General features: G+C 39.2%; 1 protein-coding gene across 3 annotated transcripts in view; it reads right to left on the reverse strand.

Moving 5' to 3' along the window:
* Positions 1 to 27,918, reverse strand: part of wasf1 (WASP family member 1) — a 72,884-nt gene that overhangs the window by 3,715 nt on the left and 41,251 nt on the right. The window contains exons 4-9 of one of the 3 annotated variants that reach the window (XM_037685866.1): positions 20,021 to 20,174; positions 15,793 to 15,910; positions 10,292 to 10,363; positions 4,601 to 4,657; positions 3,739 to 3,905; positions 575 to 754 (exon numbers count right to left, since the gene is read on the reverse strand). In XM_037685866.1, the coding sequence (XP_037541794.1) occupies positions 575 to 754; positions 3,739 to 3,905; positions 4,601 to 4,657; positions 10,292 to 10,363; positions 15,793 to 15,910; positions 20,021 to 20,174 (748 nt within the window). Of the gene's footprint in view, positions 1 to 574; positions 755 to 3,738; positions 3,906 to 4,600; positions 4,658 to 10,291; positions 10,364 to 15,683; positions 15,720 to 15,792; positions 15,911 to 20,020; positions 20,175 to 27,918 lie in introns of all 3 variants that reach the window. The other 2 variants (XM_037685864.1, XM_037685865.1) reach the window with 2 other exon arrangements.

Consider the following 27,918-nt stretch of genomic DNA (forward strand, 5'->3'; position numbering starts at 1 on the left):
GGACTGTTTGTTGTGGCTCCTCAGACTGATGAAGTCCTTTGGATGAAGGATGAAATGTCTCAAACAAAAAGAAACCGTCCCGATGACCTGACTGAACTTTGTTAGATTTTTTTAAACCTGGATTATTGAGCATGAACTTTGACACAGAGGTTTATTTTTTAAAGCAAAAAGTGGGGGGCTGAAGGAGAAGAGGGGTGCAAGGACTGAAAGAAATCCTCAGCCCATTCCTATTTGGGTCCCTCTGATAACCACTCAAACGGCAGAACATTTGATAAAAAGGAGCAAAAATAGTCTTTCATGAGCTCGTTGGCCTTAAGTCAACTATAGATCCTGTCCTTTTCAAACTCTTTTTTTTTTTTCTTAGCTTTTGTTTTCAGTTTGAAAAATCCAACCCTCCACCCCTTCTCTGGTCATAAAAGTAGAAAATCTTCATCTTGGCAAACGAAACAGAATAAAAAAAACTATGTGTCAGGCCGTGAGACGATCAATAATAAAACAAGAGAAGGGAGTGTGTGTGTGTGTGTGCGTGTGTGTGTGCTTGTACACTGAGACCATTTGCTGTCTGCTGCCCCACCTGATCACAGAGGGAGGCTTAATCTCTCCCAGCGGGTGCCCGGGAGGTGGAGGCGGCGGAGGGTCATGGGGTCGGGAATACATTCTGTCCCCGGTGCGGTTCAGCAGCTCATTCATCTGGCTGTAGGGCAGCGCCGCCAGCGAGAAGGGCCCGTCCAGCTGCTCCATGTACAGAGGAGCCCTGAACAGACACAAAGCACACAACCCGGTTCACGTTTGTTACATTGGATTTGAATCTGATACTTCCTTGCAACATCACTTCCCCAGCCCTCGATGTTTCCGCTGAAATTCAGTCGAGATAAAAGGAAATTGCACTTTTGTGATTAGTGTCTGTTTTCTAATCTAATTTACTTGATTAACACTTGATTAACGCACACCATCAGGCAGGAGCTTCAGTAGTTTGTTGAATTGGAGAGTCAGGAGTTTTTCAACACAATGGCAAGAAGGAAGGACTTCAACGATGATCTCAGACCAGCATTTGTTACGATGCATCAATCTGGAAACAGTTGTAAAGCTATTTCTAAACCATTTGAAGCCCATCAAACAAATGTGAGTTGGCTCCATCCGACCAACATTTTTAAATTAAATTAAATTCAGTTTATTCATAAAGCGCCAAGTCACAACAGAAGTCGTCTCAGGACACTGAACAGAAACATTCCTATGTAAAAATAATAATTTAAGATTAATTATCTGAGGAGCAGACTGCTTTGAGTTTAACTCCATCGCAGACTCTCATCTTGAGCGAGCATGAAGGCGACAGTGGAAAGGAAAAACTCCCTCATGAGGAAGAAACCTTTAGCAGAACCAGACTCAGGACAAGTGGCCATCTGCTTCGACCGGCTGGGTTTGAGAGGAACAGATACACAATGGCAGGTCAAGAATCACATGTTAAGATAGAAATAGTATCAAATGAAAACTATTTAAATTTAACAATTAATTTAAGGAAATTGGGTCAATTTGTCCTCCAGTAGTCTAAGCTTAAGGCAGAATAACAAGCCAACCCTAACTATTTATCAAAAAGGAAAGTCCTAATCCCAGTCTTAAAACTGGACAATGTGTCAGCCTAATGGGCAGAAACTGGAAGTTGTTTCTACAAGAGAGGAGCCTGATAACTGGAAGATCTTCCTGCCTTTCTGCTTTTGGGAACTCTAGGAACCACAAGTAAACCTACAGTCTGAGAGTGAAGTGCTGTGTTAGGAAAATATGGAACAATAAGATCTCGAATATGGAGCTAGGTCTTTGAGAGCTTTGTAGGTTAGAAGTAAAAGTTTGAATTAATTTCTGGACTTGGAGATGGAGAGAAGCTACAACTGGAAAGATATGATCTTCCCACTAACTCCAGTTAAGACTCTGGCAGCAGCATTTTGGATTAACTGAAGACTTTTTAAAGAAGTATTTGGACACCAGATAACAAACCATTGCAATAGTCCAGTCTACACGTGACAACTGCAGTTTTAAACATCAGTGGCAGAAAAAGCAGAGTCTGTGGCCGCTACAGTGTCGAACGAGCCGAGTATAAAAGTTTACAAAGGTCAAAGAGATCTAAAGTATGAGAGTACTTCAGTTTTTTTTGTTTTGTTTACCACATTTGAACAGAACACACACAGCCATCTGAAGAAAAAAACAAACAATGCAAGTGTTTTTAAGCTGCTCTGGCGTGAGACAGGTTGTCTGCTATATTTTACAAGAAATAATTAAATGTTGGAGGAAACGTATGGACAAGAATCTAAGCCGTCATTCCGTAACCATGTTAGGATCTCTTTCCAACAGATTTGCTGTTTTTTGTTAGCTTCTTTTACTTCAGGTACTGGTATTTTAAGTTTTGTCCATTATAGCAGGGTACACATAATGGCTGGAAATCTAGTATACTTAAGAAGGGAGGCAAAGCTCAGCAGGGGAACACATCTTGACACAACACCTCTGTCTGTTAAAAATGAACAGGCTTCATGTAATCATTTGACTTCTGCCTATTTAAAGCACAATTAATTATGGATTAATGCCAACATGATCCATCACAGGTTGATTACAAACCAGAAAAAGACAGAGTACGTCTTGATAGGTAGGGTTGGCAGGAAAAGATGTTCTCTTAAAAAAAATAAAATTACTTTTGGAATAATGTCCCTGAGGCAAACAAAACCAAAGTGGAGATGTTTGGTCCTACTGACAGCGCCAAATATAGTAAAAACTAAATGCTGCGTATCAACACAAGCACCCAGGCATGCCAGGCATAGTGGTGGCAGGTTGATGATTTGGGCTTGTTTCAGTATCCACAGGACTTGAGCAAACGTCCAGTGATGGAGTAAACCATGAGCTCATCTGTAAACCAAAGTGTTCTGGAGTCACGTGAGGCTGTGCAGCAGCTGAAGCCTGGTTAGAACTGGGTCGTTGAAGGGGACGCTGATCCCAAACGGCCAAAAAGCCAAAAGAGAATGGATTTCCCTCATGCACCTTACAGTGATTTAAATACAGCGGTGAGATGATATGAGAGCTGTGCATAAAAGGACTTCTGCAAATTTCAATGAACTGAAGTAACGCTGTAAAGAAGAGTGGGTCAACGTTCATCTCCACTCTTATAGATAATTAATTGTTTTGGATTTTGATAGATAAATAATGAAATTCTGTAATATTTCGTGTTGTATTCCTTAAGAGGCTCCTACGCTAGGCTGAATGGTGTATCCTATTTATAAGATTGTCAATAATAGTTATGATTTTCCTATTGACGAGTTGAGTCGGCTCAACGTATGAAACTATTAATCAATGATGGCACGAATGATCCATTTTCAGCCATCTACGTGTGGCCTGCTCAAGCTGTGGCATCCATTTCCATGAAATCCATTCTTCTATTCTCGCAGAAAAGATTTTCTGTCGAGTATTCATGCTATCAATTTGCATAAAATCTAATATTAATTACAATGACTGGCAGGAAAATTACCGAACTCGAGTAGCAGTGGCGCTTTGAGCCACAATGCAGACAATCACCACTATGGGACTCGATCATTTCAGCTCTAGCTAAAAGAAACAGTGAGCCTACTTTTGTAGTTGAGTGATTTACAGACACTGTTGTATTTAATTGATCAGTTCGACATTCTCTGTGAACATTACGTCCATCATTTGACTCCTGCTTACAAAAAAAACAAACTTCAAGAGGTACAGCATCCAACATACCTGTTGTTGTCGTGGTAACCGGCCGAACCGTTGACCTCTCTGTGTTTGTCCTCTGCTGCGTCCTGGGCGAGCTCTGCGCCCAGCGCCAGTTTTTGCCACTCCTTCTTGCGATCGTGCGGCTGCCGTGGTATTTTGTCCAGCTCCGGCGGGCGGTCGATCGCCTTCAGCTTTCGTTGGGCCCCGAGACGAGGAGACGGTTAAAGGGATGGGATGGAACGGTGTAGGATGTGCATGATGGTGAGAATCCAATGAAAGATGGACAGATAATTTGAGGATGGAGGGGGCGGGGGGGAACAATAAAAGGTGATGAGAGGGAGAGAAGATAGATGAAAATATATTTTATTTCAGAAGACAAACAAATGGTGACAGCTTCTTCCTCACTAAAAACAAGTAAAGTTGAGAGCTGTGCCAAGATTTGATTTTTTTCAACTATTAGTCACTAGATTTACCTTTTTATGTACTGATAAATATCTATACACAAAACCATTTGGGACTTCAGCCTTCCCTTTACTCGTTTTGAGAACGTGTTATTTAAAAAGCAAATTAAATCAGATCTCTGAAGACAGAAATTGCATCAATTCTTTTAGGGAAAAACATTGACTGGAAATTGTTTAAAAAAAAAAAAAAACTAAATTGACCAAATCAATGTAATGTTTATCTTGAATTAAAGTTAGTATAAAAGAGCAACAAATTAAAAAAAAAAGTGCGCATCATTAAAATTCTCAACACACTGTCTCCAAGATTTCAGCATAAAACTGACGTGCAAGAAATAAAAGTTGGGGAAAACAAACCCTGAGCTGAATGAGCTTGTGAAGCTGAAATCACACACACAATAAAATAAAATCAGTGTTTTTCCACATACCTGCCCTGGAAGGTCTAAGTACCTATAGACCTGATCATACATGCGGGGGTCCTGCAACTACAAGAACAAAAAAACCACAAGAGAAGCAGCAGGGGTGAGGGGAGGGCACTCAAAATAAAACGGCACAGCAACGAGCACAACACCGCTGGACGTGGTCAACAGGGACAAAAAACTGAGTGGTGAAAACAAGTGAGACAAAAGAGGGAAAGAGGAGAAAAGTGCTGCTAAACAGAAAATGACGGTGTGTGTGTGTGCGCCTGGGGGGGGGGGGGGGGGGTTGACACAATACAGGCAGGCAATCCTGCACACAGACACACACACACACTCCATCCCAAACATGAGGTAGAAAGGAAAGAGAGCGCTGGAACAGGTGGACAAACTAGAAAAATGTTTTCTGAGACTTTTCAGAGCTACGGCAGACATGCACAACAAAATTAAACACACACTGGGATCAAATCAAATTAATAAGATGGCAAAAATATTAATACAAACATATACACTAGAACATTTCATTGAGCTAGCATCATAAGTTACTTGAGTCAACCTGAACCTCTAGACAAAATGCATTATGTTGAAAAACATCACGTTATCTGACAAATAATCCAAACAAATATCAGACCCTTCACCTGAGCATTTTACAGCCAAGGACGATTTATGGGGGAAAAAATAAATAAATAAAGCACAAAACAATAAGTTTGTCTCCTAATTTTTATAAATGGTTGCCAGTGTATTCCAATGAATGACAACACATGTAAATCTCAAGTTAAGAAATGGTGTAGAGGCAGGGCAGCCGGCTTGGGACCCGAGAGTCCCAGGTTCGATCCCCAGTCACTGCACATCACGTGGCGTCTCTGGGCAGCACGTCTAATTCCCAAAATGTCCCCCGGGCGCTTTCAATAGCTGCCCACTGCACCACCTGGTGGTGGATGGGTTAAATGCAGAGACTAATTTCGCCATTGTATGGAAACATACAGTGCTGACATTGTGATGACATTATTATTATTATTATTATAGTTTTGAAAAACAAAAAAAAGACGCACATTTGAGCAAATACATATTCATGCATGTAAATAATATATTTGGGAACGATTGCAGCGGTGAAGTCTGCGCGGTGTGTGTCTGCAGCAGCAGAATGGATGGTCTGTGTTTATGACAACAGATGTGTCGACTTGTGCCACAATATGCAAACACAGCTGGATAGAACATCAGTCTTTGGTGACACCAGTGGTGTAGTCTACGTGATACGCAGGTCTACAGAGTATACCCACTAGAAAAGCTTAAGAATTTCAGTATACCCACTTAAAAGTGCCCAGTGCTACACGGCACATCATTAGGCACACACTGATACGTTAAACAGCAAACGCTTCGTAACAATCTATTTGTATGCAGCGCTTGTTTATTATATTCGCTTATCCAGCAAATTATTATATAATTAATACTTCTGTACGTCATGTTTTGCTTTGATACTGTTGTATAAATTCTGTAACATGTTTTTAATACAAAGCCAACTGTTGTACAAAGTTTGTTGTTCATTTATTCAAACATAAGCATCAGAGAAATTTGGAAATGTTCAATATGCTTAAAAATCCAAATAAATTGACGATTACATTGTACTAACCAGTGTACTTTGGTTTCTAAGCACAGTATCGGACTGACCACGGTAAAGTTAGTTTTACGTTGAACGTTGGACATTCGCGCTCCGTGGCTTCAACGGTGTCCAATGTAAAACTAACCGCGGTATACCCACTACAAAAAAGTAGACTACACCACTGGGTGACACCATTCTTTGCTCACAGTGACTCGGAGAGCAGGTCACTGAAGTGAAAAATAAATCAATGTCTGAATTTAAGTGAATAAAATAAAGCCATAGCGTAGACTGTAATGCAACAATGATGGCAACTTGACGTTGAATAAAATGGCGTTTGCATGAACGCCTATGAAATTTGAGTACACGTTTCTTTTACACAGGTCCTGTAGGATGTTCAGTATGACCCACGTTGCTCTATTTTGATATTTAAATGAAACATGGTGCTCTTTCGAGGTAACGCGGCATGGGTTGTGGAAAGCGTCTCCTCCTGCATACCTAAATCATGCTGACTTTGCACACCGCTGCAGCCAGGCTGCTGAGACGAACTCCTAAAGCTCATTGATTTGATTCTCATTTCTCATGACAGAAGTGATGGCTTCATACATAAAGACACACTACTACATTCTAATCCAACTAAACACAGTATTCAACTAAACGTTAGCTAAAAAGGCTAAATTTGGGCTTCTGGTTGTGCTTAGCCTATAGCTGCATGCTACCATTTAATTAAGATGGCTTTTCTACTTTGACGTCTGATTAACCTAAAAGGTTTAAGTAACGGCAAAAGTGTGTGAACATGATAAAAATATGTATAATGTTATAGCATGTTCTCTATTTCTATGGTCATTGTAAGGGTATTTGTTTTATTAATATTTAGTGGGAAGTGAAATGGAAGGAATGCTGGTCAAATAAGAATGTTCTATAAAAGAGCATCATGGTGAAAGTTTAAATGCTGCAATGAATGGAAGAAAAAACAAGAGAATGAACAAGCAACAGAAGTGTGTACATGACAGAAATGGGGAAACTGTGCATTTCTCTCTGTGTGTGCAGACGCGTGTGCACACTTGTCGCATTTGTTATAAATGTAGCCAATTTTATTGAGCTTTGTGTCTCAACCGAGCAGTCATCTTTCATTCGAATGGACTTGTTACAGCAGAGAAAGTCCTGCGTGTGAGTCAAAGCAACTTGATTTATGTATTTTTATGTATGAGTGCCTACATGCGCGTATGCACTTGAGCTGTGTGCTGTTGTGTGCATGTGTGTCTGATGGTTTTGTGCTTGTGAATATAGAGACAGCCTCAGCAGAATTGCAGCTGTGCAACAACCACCGTACCAGCTCTAAAAGAGGTCTGCTGAAAACACAACATATATATATATATATATATATATATTTTTTTTTTTTTTTAATTTATTTTTTTTTTCTTTCTCTAGCTAGCTAGCCACGGCCATCTTGGATTTTGACTTGGCAACCCAGTTTTCAATAGGAACCTTTCTTATGCCTAGATGCAGCCATACACCAAAAAGGAAGTTGGGCCGTTGCTTATTTTTCCAGTAATCGCACCCTCAACTTGGACGGACGGAGAGTATTTCCAAAAATATGTTTGTTCATCTGTATAGTAGACTATTTTTACAGTTGTTTTTTAAGACAGTTTTGTTAATATCCATTTGGTGACTTGTTAATAAACCAGAAATCTTATATCTTCCTTTCTTTGAAATACGTTTTTAAATGTCAAACTGATTTGCTTACAAAAGCAGTAAAAGCTTAATTTTTTTTTTTTTTTTTTTTTTTTTTTTCCAGGATCGGGCCTGTAATTAGTTAATTGTCGGGTTGAGTTCAGAAAAAATGGCTATGGGCTGGGGCCTGGGTCGGATTCTTTAGGCTCGAATGAACTCTATTTTGGAGGAGAATGTTGTCCCATTCTTGTCTGATGTAGAATGGTAACTGTTCAGCAGTCCTGCATCTTTGTTGTTGTTGTGTTTGTTTGTTTCAGGTTGAATCAAATGTTTTTAATTGTTGGGAGGACTGAACTGCAGGCAGGCCAGTTCAGAACCTGGACTTAACTATGAAGCCATGCAGTTGTCATGAAGGCAGTATGGGGTTTTGGCATTGTTTTGCTGAAATATGCAAGGCCTTCTTTGAAAACAATGTAACCTGAATGAAAGTCCATATTGTGCTCAAACCTGTACATCATTTTTTGCTTTGATTGTGCCTTTTCAAATGTTTAAGCTGCCCATGCCAGAAACATTTCTGTACCCCTATACCATTAGAGAGGCTGGCTTTGAGCTTTGAGCTGATAGCAGGCTATAGTTCATCTCTTCTTTACAGAAGATGTGGCATCTGTATTTTTTTTCCCCCCAACAGATTTAAAATTTTTGATTCGTACAACTACAGCACAGTTTTTCTTTTAGCCTCAGTTCAATTTAAACAACACTTGGCTCAGAGAAAACGGCAACATTTATGGATGCTGTTCACATATGGCTTCTTCTGTGCATGACTGAGCTTTTGAACACCATTTGTGGATGACATGATGAGCTTCACAGAAACTGATTTGTGGAAGTGTTCCTGAGTCCACGCAGTGATGCCCAGAACAGAATGTGAGCTGTTTTTAATGCACAGCTGCTGAGGGGCTGAAGATCCCCACCATCAAACATCGACTTTTACTCTTGCCCTTTGAGCGCAGAGATTTCTCCAGCTAGTTGAAATCTTTTTATGAGAATATGAACTGTAGATGGTGAGATATCTAAAGTATTCCCAGTTTTTCTGTTGAGGAACATTCTTCTGAAATTGTTCTACTATATTTGAATACAGTTTTTTGCAGACTGGTGAACCTCTGCCCGTCTTTACTTCTGAGAGATTCAGACTCTAAAATGGTGTTTTACATCCAGTCTTCTTACTGGCCTCTTGCCAAATAAAACTAGTTGCAAAATGCTCTTCCAGCTGCTACCACTTATTTATATATATTTTTTAATATTTTTATACAATTTTTTAGATATCTTGCTGCCTTCAAATTCAAACTTATCTTGTTCTTCTTCTTAAAAATTGCACAGTTTCTACTCTGAATAAAATATGGGTTTACGAGATTTGCACATCATTGCATTATATTTATTTATATTTTACACAGCAAACCAACATCTTTAGATTTGGTGTCATATTCTAAAAGTATTGGAATTGCAGACGTTGATCTGCTTTTGGACATAAAGCTTTATGCGACTATGTAACAGGTTTTAGATTTTAATTTGTTGTTTATTTGTTACCTTGTGACCCAAAATGGAAGAAGCAGGTAAACGATAATGGATGGATGTTTATTTGTTAATTTATTTCAAGCACAATCCAAGGAGAAGCTATTGTGCAAAACAGTAGTTGGAATGTTAGTCCGATTAAAGAAAAGTAAAATGCAGAAATAAAGTTTTTGAGGTCTTGCGGTTAGTAAAGCGAATTATTTGTGACTATCCCAAATTCTTTTGTGTTTCCAGTACCTTATTCGCAACAATCTGAATCAAAGGAAACTGGATTTCTTGTTTCATGTTAGCTCTATGATCTAAGAAGGTGTGGAAACTGAGAGATGTGGAGCTTCAACAGTAAAAAAGGAAGTCCAGCAGCTTTTGGTTCAGTTTGTTATATTACTCTCTGCAGTGTAATACAGATAAATAAACACAGAATTTCAAATATATATATATATATATTTTTTTTTTAAAGCAAACATATACGGTCAAAACAGCTTAGCGTTGAGACAAAATGACTCTACACCAACTACATCAGCTGCGTGTTTCTTTTAAATAAAGCCAGTAAAAGTGGATGCACTGACTCGTAACTTGTGTTTAGAACACAGCCGCTGTTTGCATGCCGTGCCTTGGTGATGTTTACAAGTTCGTGGGAGATTCATCACAAAAAGTAATCACTGTGGAGAACTGCTGGCCAACCCTGAGGTAGGACTGGGATGCAGGTGTGCTCAAGGGGTTAGTAACAGGCTGGAAGTGGGCAGATCACTTGCCCGGAGCAAACCAGAGTAAGGAGTGGAAAGGTGGAGTGAGTGGGTGGGATGGGCTGCAGGCTGCCGCTACAGGGAGCAGATGCTCTGACGAAGGGAGACGGAAGAAGTTCTTACCTCTGGGGGAGTAAGGAAGGGAGGAGGGGTTTCAGAAAGACTCTTGGGACACACAAGATAAGGCATTTCCAGCTGCGCAGAGTTACATAAAGAGCAGGATTTAGGAAAAAAGCAAAAATAGAAAGGTTAAAATAATAATAACAAAAAAAAAAAGAGACTCAAAAGCTGAATTTTTGCCTTTGTTTTCGCTTCCAAGCTGCACACCATTTTATGGCACTAGTCCTGACTTATTCAGCTATTAAACCATCATAATATCACTTTTGGATTTAGAATACCTAAATATTATTTTATTTAGAGAGATCTGTGAAAAAGATTCTGAAGAAAAATAATATCCTACCTGTTGCAGATAGCTCTTTTAACGACTTCAGTTTGGAGAAATAAAGTTGAACTCTAAATCTCTAGATCATTTGAACCTCACGTCAAAAGATTTGATCTGTCCCTTTTAATGTAAGAACATCATCTAAATCATTGCTAATTAAAGCACCCAAACGAGCTCTCACTTTTCCACTCCCCCCATCAGATAACAAGTTAAATTCACACTTACAGCTGCTGAAAAGGGGAAGGAGGTAGGAATCGCACCGACTACAAAGACTGTTAAAAATGAATCACACCAGAAACTGAAGATTCCTGCTTTAGTGCAGGAACTGAGAGCTTTCAGCGTTCAGGCTGTCTGTGAAGCTGCCTGCCTAATTTTAAGAGTTAGTGTAAGACTTGCCTTTTTGATAGGTTTTGCGAGTCCATTAAAATGGCGACCACAACCCAGAATGCAATGCGCCATTACGTGGTTGCCCATTCTCTATAGTTAGGGGTTGTCTTGGGTTTTCTGATCATAGTTATGCTGCTATAGGCTTAGAAAAACAATATTCCTCTCTGCTGTCTTCATTCTCTCTACCCTCCATGTTTGTATGTGCAGCTGTTGCTGCCATTACCCAGTGTTGTTGTCTTTCTTCCTAAAGAAACCACACATGGACTAATTCTTAGTCTGCGTCTCCTTCCTGTCCTCTCAAACCCTAACCGTCTGGATGGCCGCTCGCCCCGAGCCGGGTTCTATTAGATTTTCTTCCTGTTAAGAGGAAGTCACTCCTTTCCACGGTCACTAATGTGGTGCTCAGGATGAGGGATTACAGCAAAGTGAAGATCTTACACGATCTGCTGGCTTAGATAACTTTTCCATAATGTCCTGTATGTGACTGCATTTTATTTAATAAGAACTGAATTGTCTGTAATGGGATTTGAATTAGTTTTATGGTTTGGACTTGTTGTTTTTTTTTTCTTCCTTTTGTGGATGAATGGTGAATTGAAAATACATAAATACATTTAATTAAACTGAATTACGTGGGTATAACTGGATGTATCTACTTATTAATAAGCATAAAAAAGTTTTCAAAACCAATTTTTGGCGCTCTGAATCAGCATTTGATATCTACATACCATAAATCTTAAATAGCAGATGTTGCAAAGAATTACACAAATGCTTTCAAAGATTACACAAACTGCTGACACGAATAGAAGCCCATAAACTCTAAGCACAAATAAAATATCAAACTTAATGTTTTAGCCTTTTTTGTGTTTAAGCCTTGGCTAACATCTTTCTGTTGGATCGATTAATATTTTTGCTAAGAGATATGTTGTCTCTAATCATTTTGCCGTAATAAGCCAGGAAATAAAAATATTTTCTAGTGGCTTTATTAAAATGGCTCCTTAGCGTGAAACAACTGTCCACCACTTATTTTAATGAGAAACGGCCCAAAAATGTTCTTCTTTTTAAAGAACTGTAGGATAATATTCTGAAAACTTTGTGTTTTTGGTGCACAAATAAATACAGTAGTCCCTCACTACTTCACGGTTCGTTTATTGCGGACTCGCTCTGTTGCGGTTTTTCGAAAGAAGATTGGACATGACACACAATTGGCTGATTGATGGATGAGCCACACGACTGGCAGAGAATTTTTTTATTTCAAATGAATTATTTTAAATCATTTAGCACCTGTGTGCAGCCCACAGCTGCAGGAGAAGCTTCCTCCTGCAGTGTGTCATATCTCCGCTCTGCAGCGGAGAAGTGGGCGTGGCTGAGAGCGCTGGCAGAGAGCTGAGATCATGACATGCTGTGCTATTTTAGAGCGGGCGGCTGTGTGGTCTGGATGCTGACTTGGGACCAGAAAGTCACGGGTTTGCTTCCCCGTCATGCCCGTATGTCGTGGTGTCCTTGAGCAAGACACTCGGGCGCTTACATGGCTGCCCACTGCTCCACCTGGGTGTATCTCGCGTGTGACGGGTCAAATGCAGGGCACAAATTTTGTCATTGTATGGGAATAATAAATGTGCAGTGTGGGGAAAATGGTAAGAAATTATACTGACAATACATGGAGACTGGAATCAGAGTGAAGGAGCCAGAGGAGATTCAGATGTCTGGAACAGACCTGATCAAGTCTGGACTGATCTTAAAAAAAGGCAACTACAGGTATTCTTTTTCTACTCATTCCCTGAGTTGTTCTTCTTACAGTCTTCCTATCTAATCCACTGAGGCCGAGGCTAACACAGAAGCTAATGAGATTAAGACCCAGCAGCTTTCTTAGCGCCTCATGCTGCCCATCATTTGTTACAGACTCCTGTTTGTGACGGCAAACGATGCTTTAAGTCTCAGCTGAGACCAAATACTTCCCATGTGACGTAATAAAGGAATAGGGATGTTTGGGTTTGATTGATTAGTTCTTTATTGTAACAACGCTTCCTGGCATACACCTTACATAACTGAAAAGCCGGTTTATTTCTCATTAAATGGTGCCGCATTTGTTACGAAAATGCATTTTGTGCGTTGAGTTGAAAATGTCCATAAAAAATTGTCAAAGCTTCTCTGCCGATGCCAATAAATATTGATACAATCAAAAAATAAACACACATTTCTTTACTTTTTGTGCTAAGTTTAGTTGAAGTTGACAAAATAAAATAAAGGGCTGCATGTTCTGTTTTTATGTCGACATTTTTGGTATTAAATGAGGTTTTTTTTTTTAAGCGTCTCCAACATTAACACAATTATTTTATGCTAAAATATCTTTAATAAAAACAATAAATTTATTTTTTTGATTACTTCACATCTTGATACAATATTGGTACTTTATTTTTGCGATTTCACGCAGTTTTTTCATCGTGCAGTGCAGAGTTTACATCTTTACTGACGAAAATAAAAGGTTTAATTGAGAAACTGACCTTTCATAGCTAATTTAATGTGTGAAATTGCATGCGTTAAAGGTTAAATATTGTGTTCATTTCTCTTAAAATGGGATATCCTGCTGTTTTTGTTTTGTTTTCATTTTTTATTTCTGAACTTTAGTAACCAAAGCGTGAGAAGACAAGGTTGGTTATGGCACAAAGTTTCTTATTATACACTGCATATTATATAAAAAAGCAAACAAATATAAATTTAATCAAAACGGGAGAAGTGTGGCAGTTTTTCTTTTGTCGAAATGTTTCATAGCCAGTTGATTATTATGAGCTGTGCCCAGTTTCGTGCATTATATAAGCTCTTTACAATAGAACTCTGTCCTAAACATTAATTTAGTCATTTCTCGTAAGAGATTGCTAACACGTGGCCATTGTGATAACTGCAAAATGACTCAGCCAGGATTTTAAACTTTGGGGGTGGAGGGATAAAAAAAAAAAAACATTACTGAGGAGAGAAATGCTAAAGAGCCAAAACACAGTTTGTCATGGCACAAAATGTGCTGGCAGCCAGTTTCACATGGAGTCACCGTGATTGACAGGTGGCGAGGCATGTCAGGTCCCTGACACTGCAGCGGCGTTGCACATCATGGTTTACTAGATCTTTTTAAACATGAGCATGTGTGCATCAATGTCCCTGTGAGTTGGTGTGAGTATGTGGCTTTGAATTAGCAACTGGAAAAGCAGTGGTTTTTAATTGTGGAAGTTGAGGAGCGGCGTGATAAAACGGTTTCTGCTGAGTCTTTGGCTGAAATGATGAGATGGAGTGCAAAGAACGTCTGCAAATAAAGCATCAAATGCACAGAGACAAAACTGAGCATGACTCAGACGCAGTGGAACAACTCAAAAGAGTGAGCAGTGCATGTTTTTCATAACCTCTCCGTTGTATATTTGCTCTGATCTTCACTTGGATTATTCACCCACCATGATGATTACACAAACCAACAAACATGTGTGCCCAACTCCTACTCTAACCCCACTCTCCCTGTGAATGTCTTCTAGGCATTTCCATGGGGTCTGACTGAGCGCCACTGCGACGAGGAGGGAAATGAACGAGGCTTTACAAGCTGAGCCCACCCGAGGCTTTAATTAGAATTAAATCAGTGGAATGAGCTTTAGCTACCAGCGGGTCACATCAACCTAGCCCTCTGAAGCAAATAAGGTCCACCTACTGCAGCAAATTAGCTTTCGTTCTTCCTTTAATGCACTGAAAAAGATGTATGCATGATCATCAAAAACTAATGAGCTGATCAATACAAAAATCGCATTTACTCTCAGATTTGCTGAAACTTTTCTTGCTCTTTCTCTCTCGTTTATTTTTACATCTATTACAGACCTCAAAACAACATCCTCTACGTTCGCATAAACCATCAACAGGAAAATAACTTTTCCTCCCTCCCCCTGACATGTGATAAGCTGTGGTTGACTGTAAGGGGGCAAATTGTTAAGCCACTTCCAACGCAGAGAAACGTCTTCATCAGAGCTCCTGGTGCAGATGGTGGGAAAACTACGGTGGCCCTGAAGTTTAAACCACAACTGCAAATTAAAAAAAAGACATTTGAAAAAAATGAAACATTTGAAGTAACACAGTTACATTAAGCGAAACCAGAAGAGGTGGAAAAGAGGGGATGTTCAACCAATCAGCGATGTCTCATGTTTCCCACTGGTCCTACCTTTTCTGGTTTTGCTTAATGTAATTGTGTTTTTTCAAATGTTTTTCAATTTTTTTTATTTTTTCAAATGTTGCTGTTTTTTAATTTGTAGTTGTGGTTTAAACTTCAGGGCCACCGTAGAAAACCCCTCAATTTGAGTTGGGGGGGAGACGCAAACAGGCTACTAGATGAGAGACAAATGGAAGCAAACCTCTTCAATCAAGCCGACTGTGTGCGCCGATTCGTTTTTCTTGTCTGTGTGCAGAAGGCAGTGAGATGACGAACCGTGTGGGGGCATGTGAGAAGCAGATGCTCCCATTAATTAGACGCAATGATCAAACAAGTAATAACTGAGAGGGCTGACTGAGTGAAAGGGTTGATTTATCTTTGAGTGGCGACTAATTAATGCAAAAGTTGATGCGGTATGAAGCCAAGCTGAATCTTCTAGTGAGTCACTCCTGCCAGTGAATTCATGCAGGACCTTTAGGGTTGTGGGGAACACCGGAAGCGTCGCCACTCACCTCCTGTCCTCCTGATTCGACACAAACGCCTAACGTCTATCACAGAAACAAAAAGATTAGCTGTTCTCACCTGCTGTGTGACAAAAAGAAGTTGGCTGTGTGGATGTACCTTCTGTTTCCGCCTCTCCTTCCTCTTGTCCTCCGTGTCCTGCAGCATCTTTTCCCTCCACAGGTCAAAGAAGTACGATGGATCCGTGTAGAACTTCAGTCCTTCCTTACCGTCATCCCTGCAAACAAAATAACTAACTAGTCAGCAAACTAAATTATCTTTAATGGTTGTGTTCCATTGCTTTCTCTTTAAAATTGTTTAGTGTAAAATAAAATTCACAGTTGTCATAATGTCCTTATTATTTATAATTATTTATTTTCGGGTTCCCCGAAGAGTAAACCAACTGCAAAAAGGCATTTTATGACCCCCCCCCCCCCCCCCAGTAGGAACTGCAGAACTGGAAAAAACTGGAGGAATCCAAAAGTGAAATGTTGTAAGACGATGTTCACCTTTTCTTTTTCTGCTTTGTCTTAACTACTCGTCCCTGTTTATCATAAGAGGTAATGTGATGGTTTTTCCTCTCAACTTTCCTTCTCCTCGAGTCCTCCCTGACATTACAAGCCTAATGACAAGAAGGGAAACAAAGACACCTCAAACAAATACAGGTAGTTTTAACTAAATGGTCTCTCTTGACAAGAAAATTAATATACACAAGTCCCAAAACGTGTTGGAATGTTGATTCACATCAATATGGCATATGCAAATATTTTCCTGCTGATTATTTTCAATTCTTACTTCCAAATATTTGTCACTGACTTTAAAAAAAGAAAAGAAAAGTTGTATACAGTAGTCCCTCGTTTATCGCCAGGGTTTCTGTTTTCAGCTCCACCACAATAAGTGGAAAAACTGCCAAGTAGGAATAGTAATACAAGTAGTAGCTTATTTTAGTCAGTCAGTCAGGATATATGGATATAATTAGACCTGCTGCCTCTCAGCAAGAAGGTTGCCGGTTCAAATCCTGGTCCAGGGGTCTTTCACAGTGATTGCTGGACGTGGACACAGGCGACCCCCGTGACCCAAGATGGAGGAAGCGGGTAAAAGATAATGGATGGATAGATGGAGCTATATAATTTTTTTAAATTTTAAACTTTCCCACACTCTTGCGATATTTTAATCCAGTCCTTCTCAAATAGTGGGGCGCGCCCCCTGGGGGGCCCGGGGTGATGCGGGGGGGTGGGGGGGGGCACGTGTGGCTCATCCATCAATCATCATCAATCAGTGTGTCATGTCCAATCTTACTTTGAAAAACCACAAATATCTCCCCGATATATCTTTTTGTGACAGGGCTGTAGGTCACTTTTTCGACTATTTTTGATGTTGCATAAGTAAGGGAATTCATCTGAGGTTACTTGGCCATTAAAACTTTATGGACTTTTTTGTTTTTGTTGCTTAAATCCAGTGTAGGCCACATCTTGGGAGGCAATTATTAGACAATGACATCAATAAGGGCAAGCACATAGAAGATGAAAAGGCACAGCTTCAAAAGGCAAGAGTGAAAAATGAAATATATGCAACACAACAAAGGCAGGAAAATACCTTTCAACAATGGAAACAGGTTAGAGTGGAGAGATGGATACTGTAGTATGAGCGTTTGTACTCTCTGCAGGTAAAAGTTGAGAGTTTATGTAAATCATTGAGCCTGGGTTGTGCATTTGTGTGCTTGTGTATGAGAAAGCAGCATCGCTCTGGATGTATCGAGACAACAGCCTGGAGAGACTTCCCAGAAGCTTCTTGGTGTGATAAGAGGAGAGGAGAGGACAGCAACAGTGGGGAAAAAAAGAACAAAATATAAAGAAAAATGAAGAAGGTGAAGAGAAGTATGAGAAAAAATAGAATGAGCAGCAGAGAAACCAAACGGATGAAAAATCTTGGCAGTGTTTTAAATTATTAATCAAAGGAATGAAATCATCACCCATGATAAACCTAATCATCCATTCAGTGGGGATGAACAAATCAGCTCTAAATAAGGAGGGGGAGGGAACAAAATAACATTTGAATTCTGGGGAAAAAAGAGGAAAGAAAAAAAAAAAGACCTCAAAAAGCTGAATCTAACAGAATTTAATGTTCTCTAACACTGTTGTGTTCCAGGCTTTACATGTTCACTTTTAACTGCCCTCAACTAAAAATACATTAAATATTTGAGACAAATAATGAGCCCAAATGAGCCTTTACCAGGATTTTACCATTATAGTTGAAAGCTAAGTGATAATCTGGACTTCGTTATGCAAATCCTTCCAAAACTCGTCATGCAGCCATTGTGTCACAGGGTGCAAAAGTGTGTCCTCACTTGAATCAGTAGCTGTTGCAAATTGTAAGTTAATTAAAGGATGATGCAGATCAGTGAAGACGTTTTTCTAAAAGAGGAGAAATCTGGTCAACAGAAAGATTTGACATCATTGTGACATGAATATACAGATATTCAGATACACAATCAGCTAATTAGGAAGTGTTGAGAGCTAGCTGAGTGAGAATATGACTATCATTTCTGAGTTGGGGGTGAGTCTTTGCCTCAAGCAGAAAGTTTAAGTATCTCAGTGTATTTGTGAACAACAGATCAAAACTTTGTGGTGTAAGCATGGCATTGCTTCGATCTGTCGTAAAGAAGAAGAAGATGACCAAATGGCAAAGCTCTCAATTTACTGGTCCACCTATGTTCATGAGATTTTGCTCATGACCAAAGGAACAAGATCTAAAATACAAATGGCTGAAAGGAGCTTCCTCTTGTTTGCATTCAATTTTTGCTTTGAGTAGAAATGCCACTCCTAATCCTTCTGGGGAAGACCAAGAACCTGCTGGAGGGGGTATATATCCTCTCTGGTAAATGAAACTCCCAGGAAATCCTAGTATGAGCTAGGAGAGTGTCACTGGAAAGAATGGTCTGTGCTCCTCTCCTTAACCTGCTGGCTTGGGTACTCAACCTCAGACAAGCATTTGAAAATGAATGGATATAGTTGTGCAAATAATGGAATTGGATAGAATCATTATGGCTCATTTTTGTTATTGCTTGCCTTGCTACCTTATATGCTTGATTGATGTTTTTAAACAGACAAGTGCAAGAGATTCATGTGGAAATGATCACGCTACTGTGGCACAGAGTTACCAAATGTATGCACTTTTTTTTTTTTTTTTTTTGGAAAGACCTTCAAATGGTCAAAACACAATACAATATCTCGTCTTTAAATAAATGTTATGGACATATTTATAAAGAATATACTAAAACCCACACCAGAGATGAGATAAAAGATAAGCAACAAAAACCTTTATGTACAATCTTCTCCACTGGAGGTTGCACTTAATGATCAAAATGTCCTCTTTGTGGCACATCACTGACGTGATAAAGCTTTTTCAAAGGAGTGAAGGAATTTCAAACAGGTTAGAAAAGAGCTGCATGTTTACTAGAAGGAGATTTCTGCACTTGCACATTTACAGGTACTGCACACGGTCCATTATACGGCAATCTATAACAATGGCCCAGACAAGCAAAGACCTTATAAAGCATGTGACCTTCATTTATGCCCTTGACCTTAGATCTGGGGTGATGAACACCTCCAGATGCAGGAAGAGGGCCACCTGCATCATGAAGGACCCCACTCACCCAGTACACACTTTTTGCCTCGCTCCCCTCAGGCAGGAAGTTGAGGAGCATTAAGTGTAGAACCACTAGACTGAGGAACAGCTTCTACCCTAAGGCTGTTAGACTCATGGATATCTAACCAGAATAATCGCTGTGAAAAAATCACATCATGTTGCTGCTGATCTGTTTCATGTTGCTGCTGATCTGTTTCATGTTGCTGTATTCATTTGTACTCATCTGCTCACACAGACTCATGTTCATGCTGCTGTTCATTGTATTGTTTTTATACTATAGTGCTTAGCGTATTTTTAGTTAACCTTTTTCTTAGTTCATATCTTAGATCTTAATACTGTTTTTCTTTTACATTTTTATACTTTTGTTGGATGTAACTGGGATCATGTGTACACAATTTCGTTCCACCACATGCACCGCATGTGGTGTGTATGACAAATAAAGAACCTTGAATCCTTGAAAGAAAATATTATGTAACATGTTGTCTAGTGATGGTACAAAAGTGTATTAAGTTCCATTAAATGATCTTGAGCAGATCAGAAGTTATGTCTTGGACAAGATAAAGTTTACTAACCTATGTATGTATGCATGGAGACTATATTGCACTACGTCTGTCTTTCAGCTGGCACTTTTTTTTAATTAGCTTTATGCCAGCTGCATTAATAAGTAAAAGCAATCTGCTGTCTGTAATATAAAACTGACCTGTAGGGTGTGAGGATGTTGAGGGGCGGCGGCTGCTCGCAGGTCTGGAGGCTCTCCTGCAGCGGGACTGGCAAAGAGGTGCGGTCAAACAGCTGTTGGTCCTGAATGGTAGAACTCCTGAAGGCCTTCCTCATGGTGATGTCCTGAAGAGACACTGTGACAAACAGACAGAGGACACAGATTAGAGGAAATGAGGACAGGCTGTGATTAAATTAGCTGGTTCCATCTCATCACCATCATCATCAAAATGGACAGTGACATCATCAATCAGCATTTGAGCACAAAGCGTTTCATAAACCACTAATCACCCTCCGTCCTTTGGGCAAACACCAGATTGTCATGGTTCATTTCCATTCGCCTAAAGAAAACCCACGCTTAAGGACCAAAATAACTTAAATAACCGTCCTTTCCTTTTCTTCCATTTAAGAAATAACTAACAATGTATGTGAATAAAAACAATTCCTCCTGCACAGTGAGGCTTCACAAAATCAGGTTGCAGAAATTGTTAAGGAAAGGAGGAAAAAACAACCACTTCACCAACGCCAGCCTGAAGTCTCGAGGAAAAATCTTGACTGTTGCAACCAGATGTGAATTATACATGAGAGAGGCACAAATAGATACACGCTACTGCTGCCCACAGGAAGAGTGGAAAAGGTGTGTGAGCTCGATTAGCATTCTGTTAAAATTATTCTATATGGCAAATACTAAAGAATGACACTATAAACGTAAACATAAAATAGACGTTAAACGACATAACCCATGACGAACAGAATGAGCCCCATAGCCTAAATAAAACGAGATAATCAAAGTCGATCCGTTCTTGTAGATTACAGCTGGATAATGACTTCTGCAGACTCTGGAAAGTAAATGACCAACTACCCGAGGCTCCGAAGTATCATCACCAACACGCTCAGGGAGCCAAGTTGAGAAAGATTAGAAACGCCAGAGAAAGCAACAGGAAGATCACAAAACTAAACCAAGACAACAAAAGCAGGGTCATGGAAACGAAACAGAGACAAAAAGACAGAGCGCAGAAAATAATAAACCAAGGTGAACAATCAACAACAGTGAAGGAAGAGAGGTCTGGTGGATCTGAGAAAATAAAACGTGCAACTAAATACAAAAGAGAGACACAAGAAACTTAACAAAGGTTCATAAGGTTTCCATAGGAGGAACAAAACAGCACTGGGTTCCTATGGGAGGAACACTGTAATCCACAGGTGGATTTTAACTAAAGCAGCTGTTAAAGACTGCAAAAATACACATAAAACACATAACACACAGCTTTATGTTCTACTGGAGATAGTGATAAGTACAATAAACTAGAGGTTCCTTGAATCAATATTAAGAGAATATTATAAATGTCAAATACACCTGTATGGTCTTGTAAAAACAGTAAATTATTGATCACATAAAAAAGCTTCAAAGATTTTACCTGTGACGATGTTTAGTAAATGGGAATACTAGAGGTAGTGAGCAATAAAGACGATATTGCTGTTGGGCAAAAAAATAAATAAATAAATTGTATTTCCCTTTGTCATAATTTAGGCAGCAAGTTGGCTTAGTGGTTAGCACTGTTGCATCACCGCAAGAAGGTCCTGGGTTCAAGCCCCAGGTTAGGCCTGAGGTCTTTCTGTGTGGAGTGTGCTTGATCTCCTAGTGTTTGCATGGGTTTCCTTCCACAGTCTAAAAACCATGTGTGTTAGGCTGCCTTCAGGCCCGCCCATCCATCCATCCATCCATCCATCCACTATCTTTACCCACTTCTTCCATTTTGAGTCATGGGGGTCACTGGTGCACATGTCCAACTATCACTGTGCGAAAGGCGGGGTACACCCTGAACAGGTCACAAGTCCATAACTGCGACACGTAAAGACAAACATTCACGCTCTCACTCACACCTCGGGACAATTTAGAGTTACCAATCAACCTAACATGCAGGTTTTTGGTCTGTGGGAGGAAACCGAAGAACCCGGAGAAAACCCACGCATGCACGGAGAGAACATGCAAACTCCACCCAGAAAGGTCATGGGCTGGGATTTGAACTCGCAACCTTCTCACTGAGGGGCAGCTCTACCAACAGCACAACAATGCTGCCTGTTCAGGCCCAGGCATTCTTTGCAAAAGAGATCTGTGATATGGGATTTGCCTGGTTAAATAAAGGTCAAAAATAATAATTTTTACATTTTTGCATAAATTCATTGTATTGATCATCTTTCACATCTGTCTGCAGAAACACCGCGTTTGTTTTTTTTTGATGACCAATCAATAAGAATCATGAGAAAAGCTTGTGAATTAATGATTGCAATGTTTGTTTTAAAATAAAGTTTTTTAATTTCCTAGAAAGTCTATAGTCACTCTGTGGTTTGTATATTCAGTGTTTCGTATTTACACAGTTTGAGAATAGCTTTAAAGAAAATTTTCACTTTAGAGCCCTTTTCAAAAATCACTGTTTAGAAGCTCCTAAATACACTGCTTCTATGTCGATGCACGGCTGAAATGATTTAAAAAAATCTAATTTTCTCAATGATTCTCAAGATAATTCAAACAACTTGATTACTACTCAACAGTACATCATTTTCCCCAACAGACATTTACGTAGCTAACAGTAAAAATAAGAATGTGCGAGTTGTTCATGAGTTTCAGATGAAGTTATTGCTCTCAAAAACTGTTAGGTTGAGCTGAATAAGGTTGATTTTAAAAGCTAAATGTGTGTGTGTGTACGCGTCAGTGTGTATCTTTGAGCTGGGTCAAGCGGCACCAGGTGTTGTATCCGTCTCTGGATCCGTCTTTGATCTCACAATGTTTCTTATCAGTAAACGGTTCCGGACAGTTTCTTGCCTTCATTTTTTTTTTTTTTTTGGCTTAGACTGATACCATCTGGCTTCAGCTACAGTGAGGTGGAGAGGTTCTTTTCACTCACACACACACACAAACACACACCTTCTGCTTCCTAAAAACTTTCTGAAATTTCTTCCCCCTTCCCTCTTTTTCATTTCCTAGCTTAAGCAGATAAAAAAAGTCATTGACCGAGCTGTCTTTTAGCGTGTAGGCAAGGCTCTCCTCCATGTTTTACGTTCATTCAACTGTTGTCCTAAATTTAGCTTTCTGCACACTTCTTTCTGAATCCCTCCTCTCTCTGAATCCCACTTCTCGCTCCATCTCTTTCCCCATTTCTTCTTGCTTTTGAGATTGTTATTGTTTGTCTCCCATTTTTCAATTTATTCTGTCAGCTTGAAGATGCGCTCACACTCATATCAAAAGTCCCTGAAAAAGACTATTCACAGCATTAGAATAGATTTGGAATGCCTGCAGTGTGACAGACTGTTACATAAGTAGGAGGAAATGAAAAAATATTAACAAGTAAAATTAGAATTTGCACTCTGTATCAGTATTCACAGTTTCAACCAGGAAGTATGACCTGTAGGAGTAAATAATTTAATAACTACATACACAACTAAATGACAAGTAGTAAGCAGAAATAGAGGAATAACACTAAAAGATCAAGAGCTCACGGGATAGGTAATGAGAAATTAAAGTAAAACGAACAAAAAACGTTTACCTGATCAGTACAAAAAGGAACATGTCCAGTATGACACAAGTGGAAAGAGTAAGACAGCCAATAAGAAACAGTTAGAGCCTCAAGGGGACTTAGGGTGGCTTTGTGGTCTTCCATAATGGCCTGCAGCCAGTGCAGTGATGTAACTGTGTCATTAAGTAGAAGATACAGGCCATTAGTTTGGCTGGCTGCAGCGATATGGGGAAGAAAGCCTGACAGCACACAAATAGCATCCATGCAGGTCGAAGGGAAAGCAGAGATCAATCAAAGAGATGAGAGAAGATGGGAGGACAGAAAAGACCAGATAGGTGTGGGTGAGGGGGTAGTCTGTGGTCTGAAGGAGATTGGGGAGGTGGCTTAAAGGGCAAATTGAGCGGCGATGCCCTTTGAAAGGTCAGCAGGATATAAACAAGGTGTGTGTGTTTGTGTGCGTGTCTGTTCCTGTCACATGTCACATTGGACGTTTTCAAATTCACGTGACAGATGTAGCCCTTCTGATGTGCACTAAAGATACTGCAGATATCACCAGACCTTCAACCAAAAAGTACCCTTTTACCAGTTTATACAGAATATGGACCTAAGTGACAAATCTTTTTACATGTGATCAAAACTACCGTAATTTCCAGACAATAAGCCACTACTTTTTTCACACACTTTGAACACAGTGGCTTATACAATGCTGCGGCTAATTTATGGGGGGAGGGGGTTGACGGGCTAACGAGCTTCATGTCACCAAAACATTTAGCCTTGTCACACCCGGGTGCTCGCATAGCTTCTCAATAACATATCTAGAACATGTTCTAGAATTGCGCCGCTCAAGGTGGCTGCATGTTGGAGCAGCTCTGTTCCTTTCATTCTGAGATTTTGCTTTTGGAAACTTTAATTCCTCTTTTTCTGGATGTAAATCACATTTTTTGGATGATTGTTTCCACTGGTATCAGATGCTGTGCAGCTGGGAGGACTTTTACTGAAACTTTTTTAGTTTGGGACATTTGTTATGATGCGTAACCATGGCAACAAGGCAGTTTTCTACAACCAGCAGCTGATTAACATCTCAAAAGCTCAAATAATATCTCAGCTACAGCCCAAAATCTCAAATGAGTTAAAAAGGATGTTCTGTGGACGCATTCTCATCTACCTGTCAGCTGTGCTCGAGTGCCTGACCACTGAGATCCTGGAACTAGCAACTGGAACTGGCATCTGCAGCCAGTTTCTTAGGATCCACTGTGGAATGGACCTTTACAAGAGATCCTTCCTGTCTACAGCCATCAGCATCTATAACATCTCTGAATGAAATGAGGATAACGAGTTACAACAAATAATTTCCCTTTGGGATTAATAAAGTATTTTTGAATTGAATTGAATCTCTCTTGGGGGTGGGTCCTCATGACTCAATGAGACTACCTGCATAAATAAAGGTAAAAATTTAAAAAAATCTGACCAATGAAATTACCAAACAGGTCAAAGTGGACCAACAAAACTTGGTTTTGGGGGCATAACAAAGTATTTGCAGCCATAAGTGTGAATTGTGCATTTAAAGTGACGCTCCGAGCTCGGTGGGAGGCTTGGATGACTAGCGGCAAGAAATCGTTTACCAAAACTGGCCGCATGCGTAGAGCAACTTTTGCTCAAGTCTGCCAGCGGATCCTGCCAGTGGATCCTGCCAATGGATCCTGCCAGTGGAGCGCTGTAAAAATTCCTCTATCACCAACAGGTTACGAAAGGCAGCTGCATGATGAAGAGGACGGCAGCGCAGTGTGCAGGAGGAACATGAAGACAGTGATCAATGACTTCCTGGTAGGCTACTGTATTTTTTTTTAACCAGCCGTGTTACAGGCACTGTTCAGAAAAAAAAATTGAATGCACGTATGTATGTTACCAGTACATATTTAATTAAAAGTTAAAAAAATTGTAACAAAGTCCATGCTCAATAATCCAGGTATAAAATACAACATTTTTCAGTCAGGTAATCTGGACAGTAAAAAAAAAACAAAAAAAAAAACCAGACACTAAAAAAAAAATGTCTGTGTAAATTTCTCATGATACAACGTGAACGCCCACAGTTTATACACAAGTGCCGCCTATATACGTACAATTTTTTTCTTTTTAAATTTAGTGGACAAGGCTTATATTCAGGTGCGCTCAGTAGTCCGGAAATTATGGTATCACATCTTTTGTCCAGTTTATATACGACTGATCTGGAAATGTTATAGATTTTCTGAAGTTGATTGTAAAAATGTTACATGTTCACATGGTCACAATCAGTGTTTAGACCAGATTGTAAAAAAAAAAACGTTGAACCCACTGTTGTTTCCATGCCAATCCATTATCTGGCACTGTGATTTTTGGATTTCAACAACATGCTCATTACAGACACTTCAGTCTCAAGCATGAGAAAAGTTGTTTTGAAAACGCCCAATACATGAGTGTTCATTTGGACCCACAACAAGGTTGGGCTACACATTACTTTAAATTATAAATCTAAAAAGATTCAGGAAAATATAGTCTACTGACTGACGCATGTGCGAATACTTCTGCTTTCAAGTAAAAAGTGTTTTCCCATGGGATGCTGCAGGGAGATTGAAAAAAATCTTACATTCTGAGATTTGAATTTAAAAGGTTTCAGTGTCAGGGAATCCGATCACTCTTGTCGTGTTGACAAACTGTCAAAACACAAGAGGATTGTTCTGATTTCATTTAAAAACAGCATCATGTAATCTGGGCATTAGTATGTCCTATTTGTCTTGGACGATGAGTTCATGAGTGTGAAACTCTCAAGTATGAACAGATCCAAAGGCTCTTAGAGGTTCACAAGAACTCCTTAAGTTGTGTTGGTGACTTCTTTTTGTGTTGCAATTTTATTTTTGGCTGAATTTTACAGGAATGCAGGGCTTAAAGTGATATTTTTTATCATTTGAACCAGGGTTTGTCATATGATTACCTGTTATAAATGTTTTTTTTAAAATGACCTCAGTTTGGATAAATCAAGTTTAACTCTGACTGGATCGACAAGCTAACGGCAACTGAACGCAGCCAAAGCCAAAGTGGATTACTTGCATCTTAGAACAAAGTTTAATTTTAAAAAATTACATAGATTTTTGCAAAAGCTATTTTATGAAACCTTTACGCCTTATTAAATTTTACATTACAGTTATTTAATACATTTCTAATGTTCATTGTCAAATAGTGGTATCAGCATATTTCTTTTCTTCTCATATAAAATATTATTTTTAATCTTTTCTCCACTTGGAAGAATAAAACCAATTTGATCCAACTTTAAACTGAAGTACTGATCATTTAAGTGGATCTTTAAGCACATTGATATATATAACTACGTACTGTAAATGCAAACATTAACAAAAAGCATAACGATGTAATACTTTCTGCTACGTTAACTTGCCTAACACTTATATTGAATGTTAATAAATATAACAATAAATCCACTATGGAATAAACATGTTTTGCCCTCTAATTTAAATTGCCAGCTCAAGTGTAAGAAAACAAGTATTAATTTAAATTTGCCTCACAAATGTACAGGAACACCCAAAGAAATATACAGCCTCTGTTAGTGGAAAGTGAACTTTATGCACAATTATTAAACCATTTGATGCAGCAACATCTCACAGAATAGCTCAGTGTGAAAAATTATGTAATAATAAAAAAAAAGTTTTTCTTTGTTCTTTACTCTAACTTCCTTACATTGTTGTTAAGTTGCATTCGGTGGCGACTATGAACTCTGTTATCTTTTTAGGAAATGTCAAAGAAAATAATACAAGAAGAGCTGTTTATATTTGTAGTTGGTAATGCCTTTGTATTTCAAATTATTAAGATAAAAACATAGGTGCTGGTCATAAAATTTGAATATCATGAAAAAGTTTATTTATTTCAGTAATCCCATTCAAAAAGCTAAACTTGTATATTATTTTCATTCATTACACACAGACTGATATATTTCAAATGTTTATTTTTTTAATGTTGATGATTATAACTGACAACTAATGAAAATCCCAAATTCAGTATCTCAGAAAATTAGAATATTGTGAAAAGGTTCAATACTGAAGACACCTGGTGCCACACTCTAATCAGCTAATGAACTCAAAACACCTGCAAAGGCCTTTAAATGGTCTCAAGTCTAGTTCTGTAGGCTACACAATCATGGGGAAGACTGCTGACTTGACAGTTGTCCAAAAGACAACCATTGACACCTTGCACAAGGAGGGCAAGACACAAAAGGTCATTGCTAAAGAGGCTGGCTGTTCATAGAGCTCTGTGTCCAAGCACATTAATAGAGAGACGAAGGGAAGGAAAAGATGTGGTAGAAAAAAGTGTACAAGCAATA

The sequence above is a fragment of the Nematolebias whitei genome, chromosome 12 (assembly GCF_014905685.2).
Source record: "Nematolebias whitei isolate Nwh7 chromosome 12, NemWhi1, whole genome shotgun sequence".
NCBI classification, from domain to species: domain Eukaryota; kingdom Metazoa; phylum Chordata; class Actinopteri; order Cyprinodontiformes; family Rivulidae; genus Nematolebias; species Nematolebias whitei.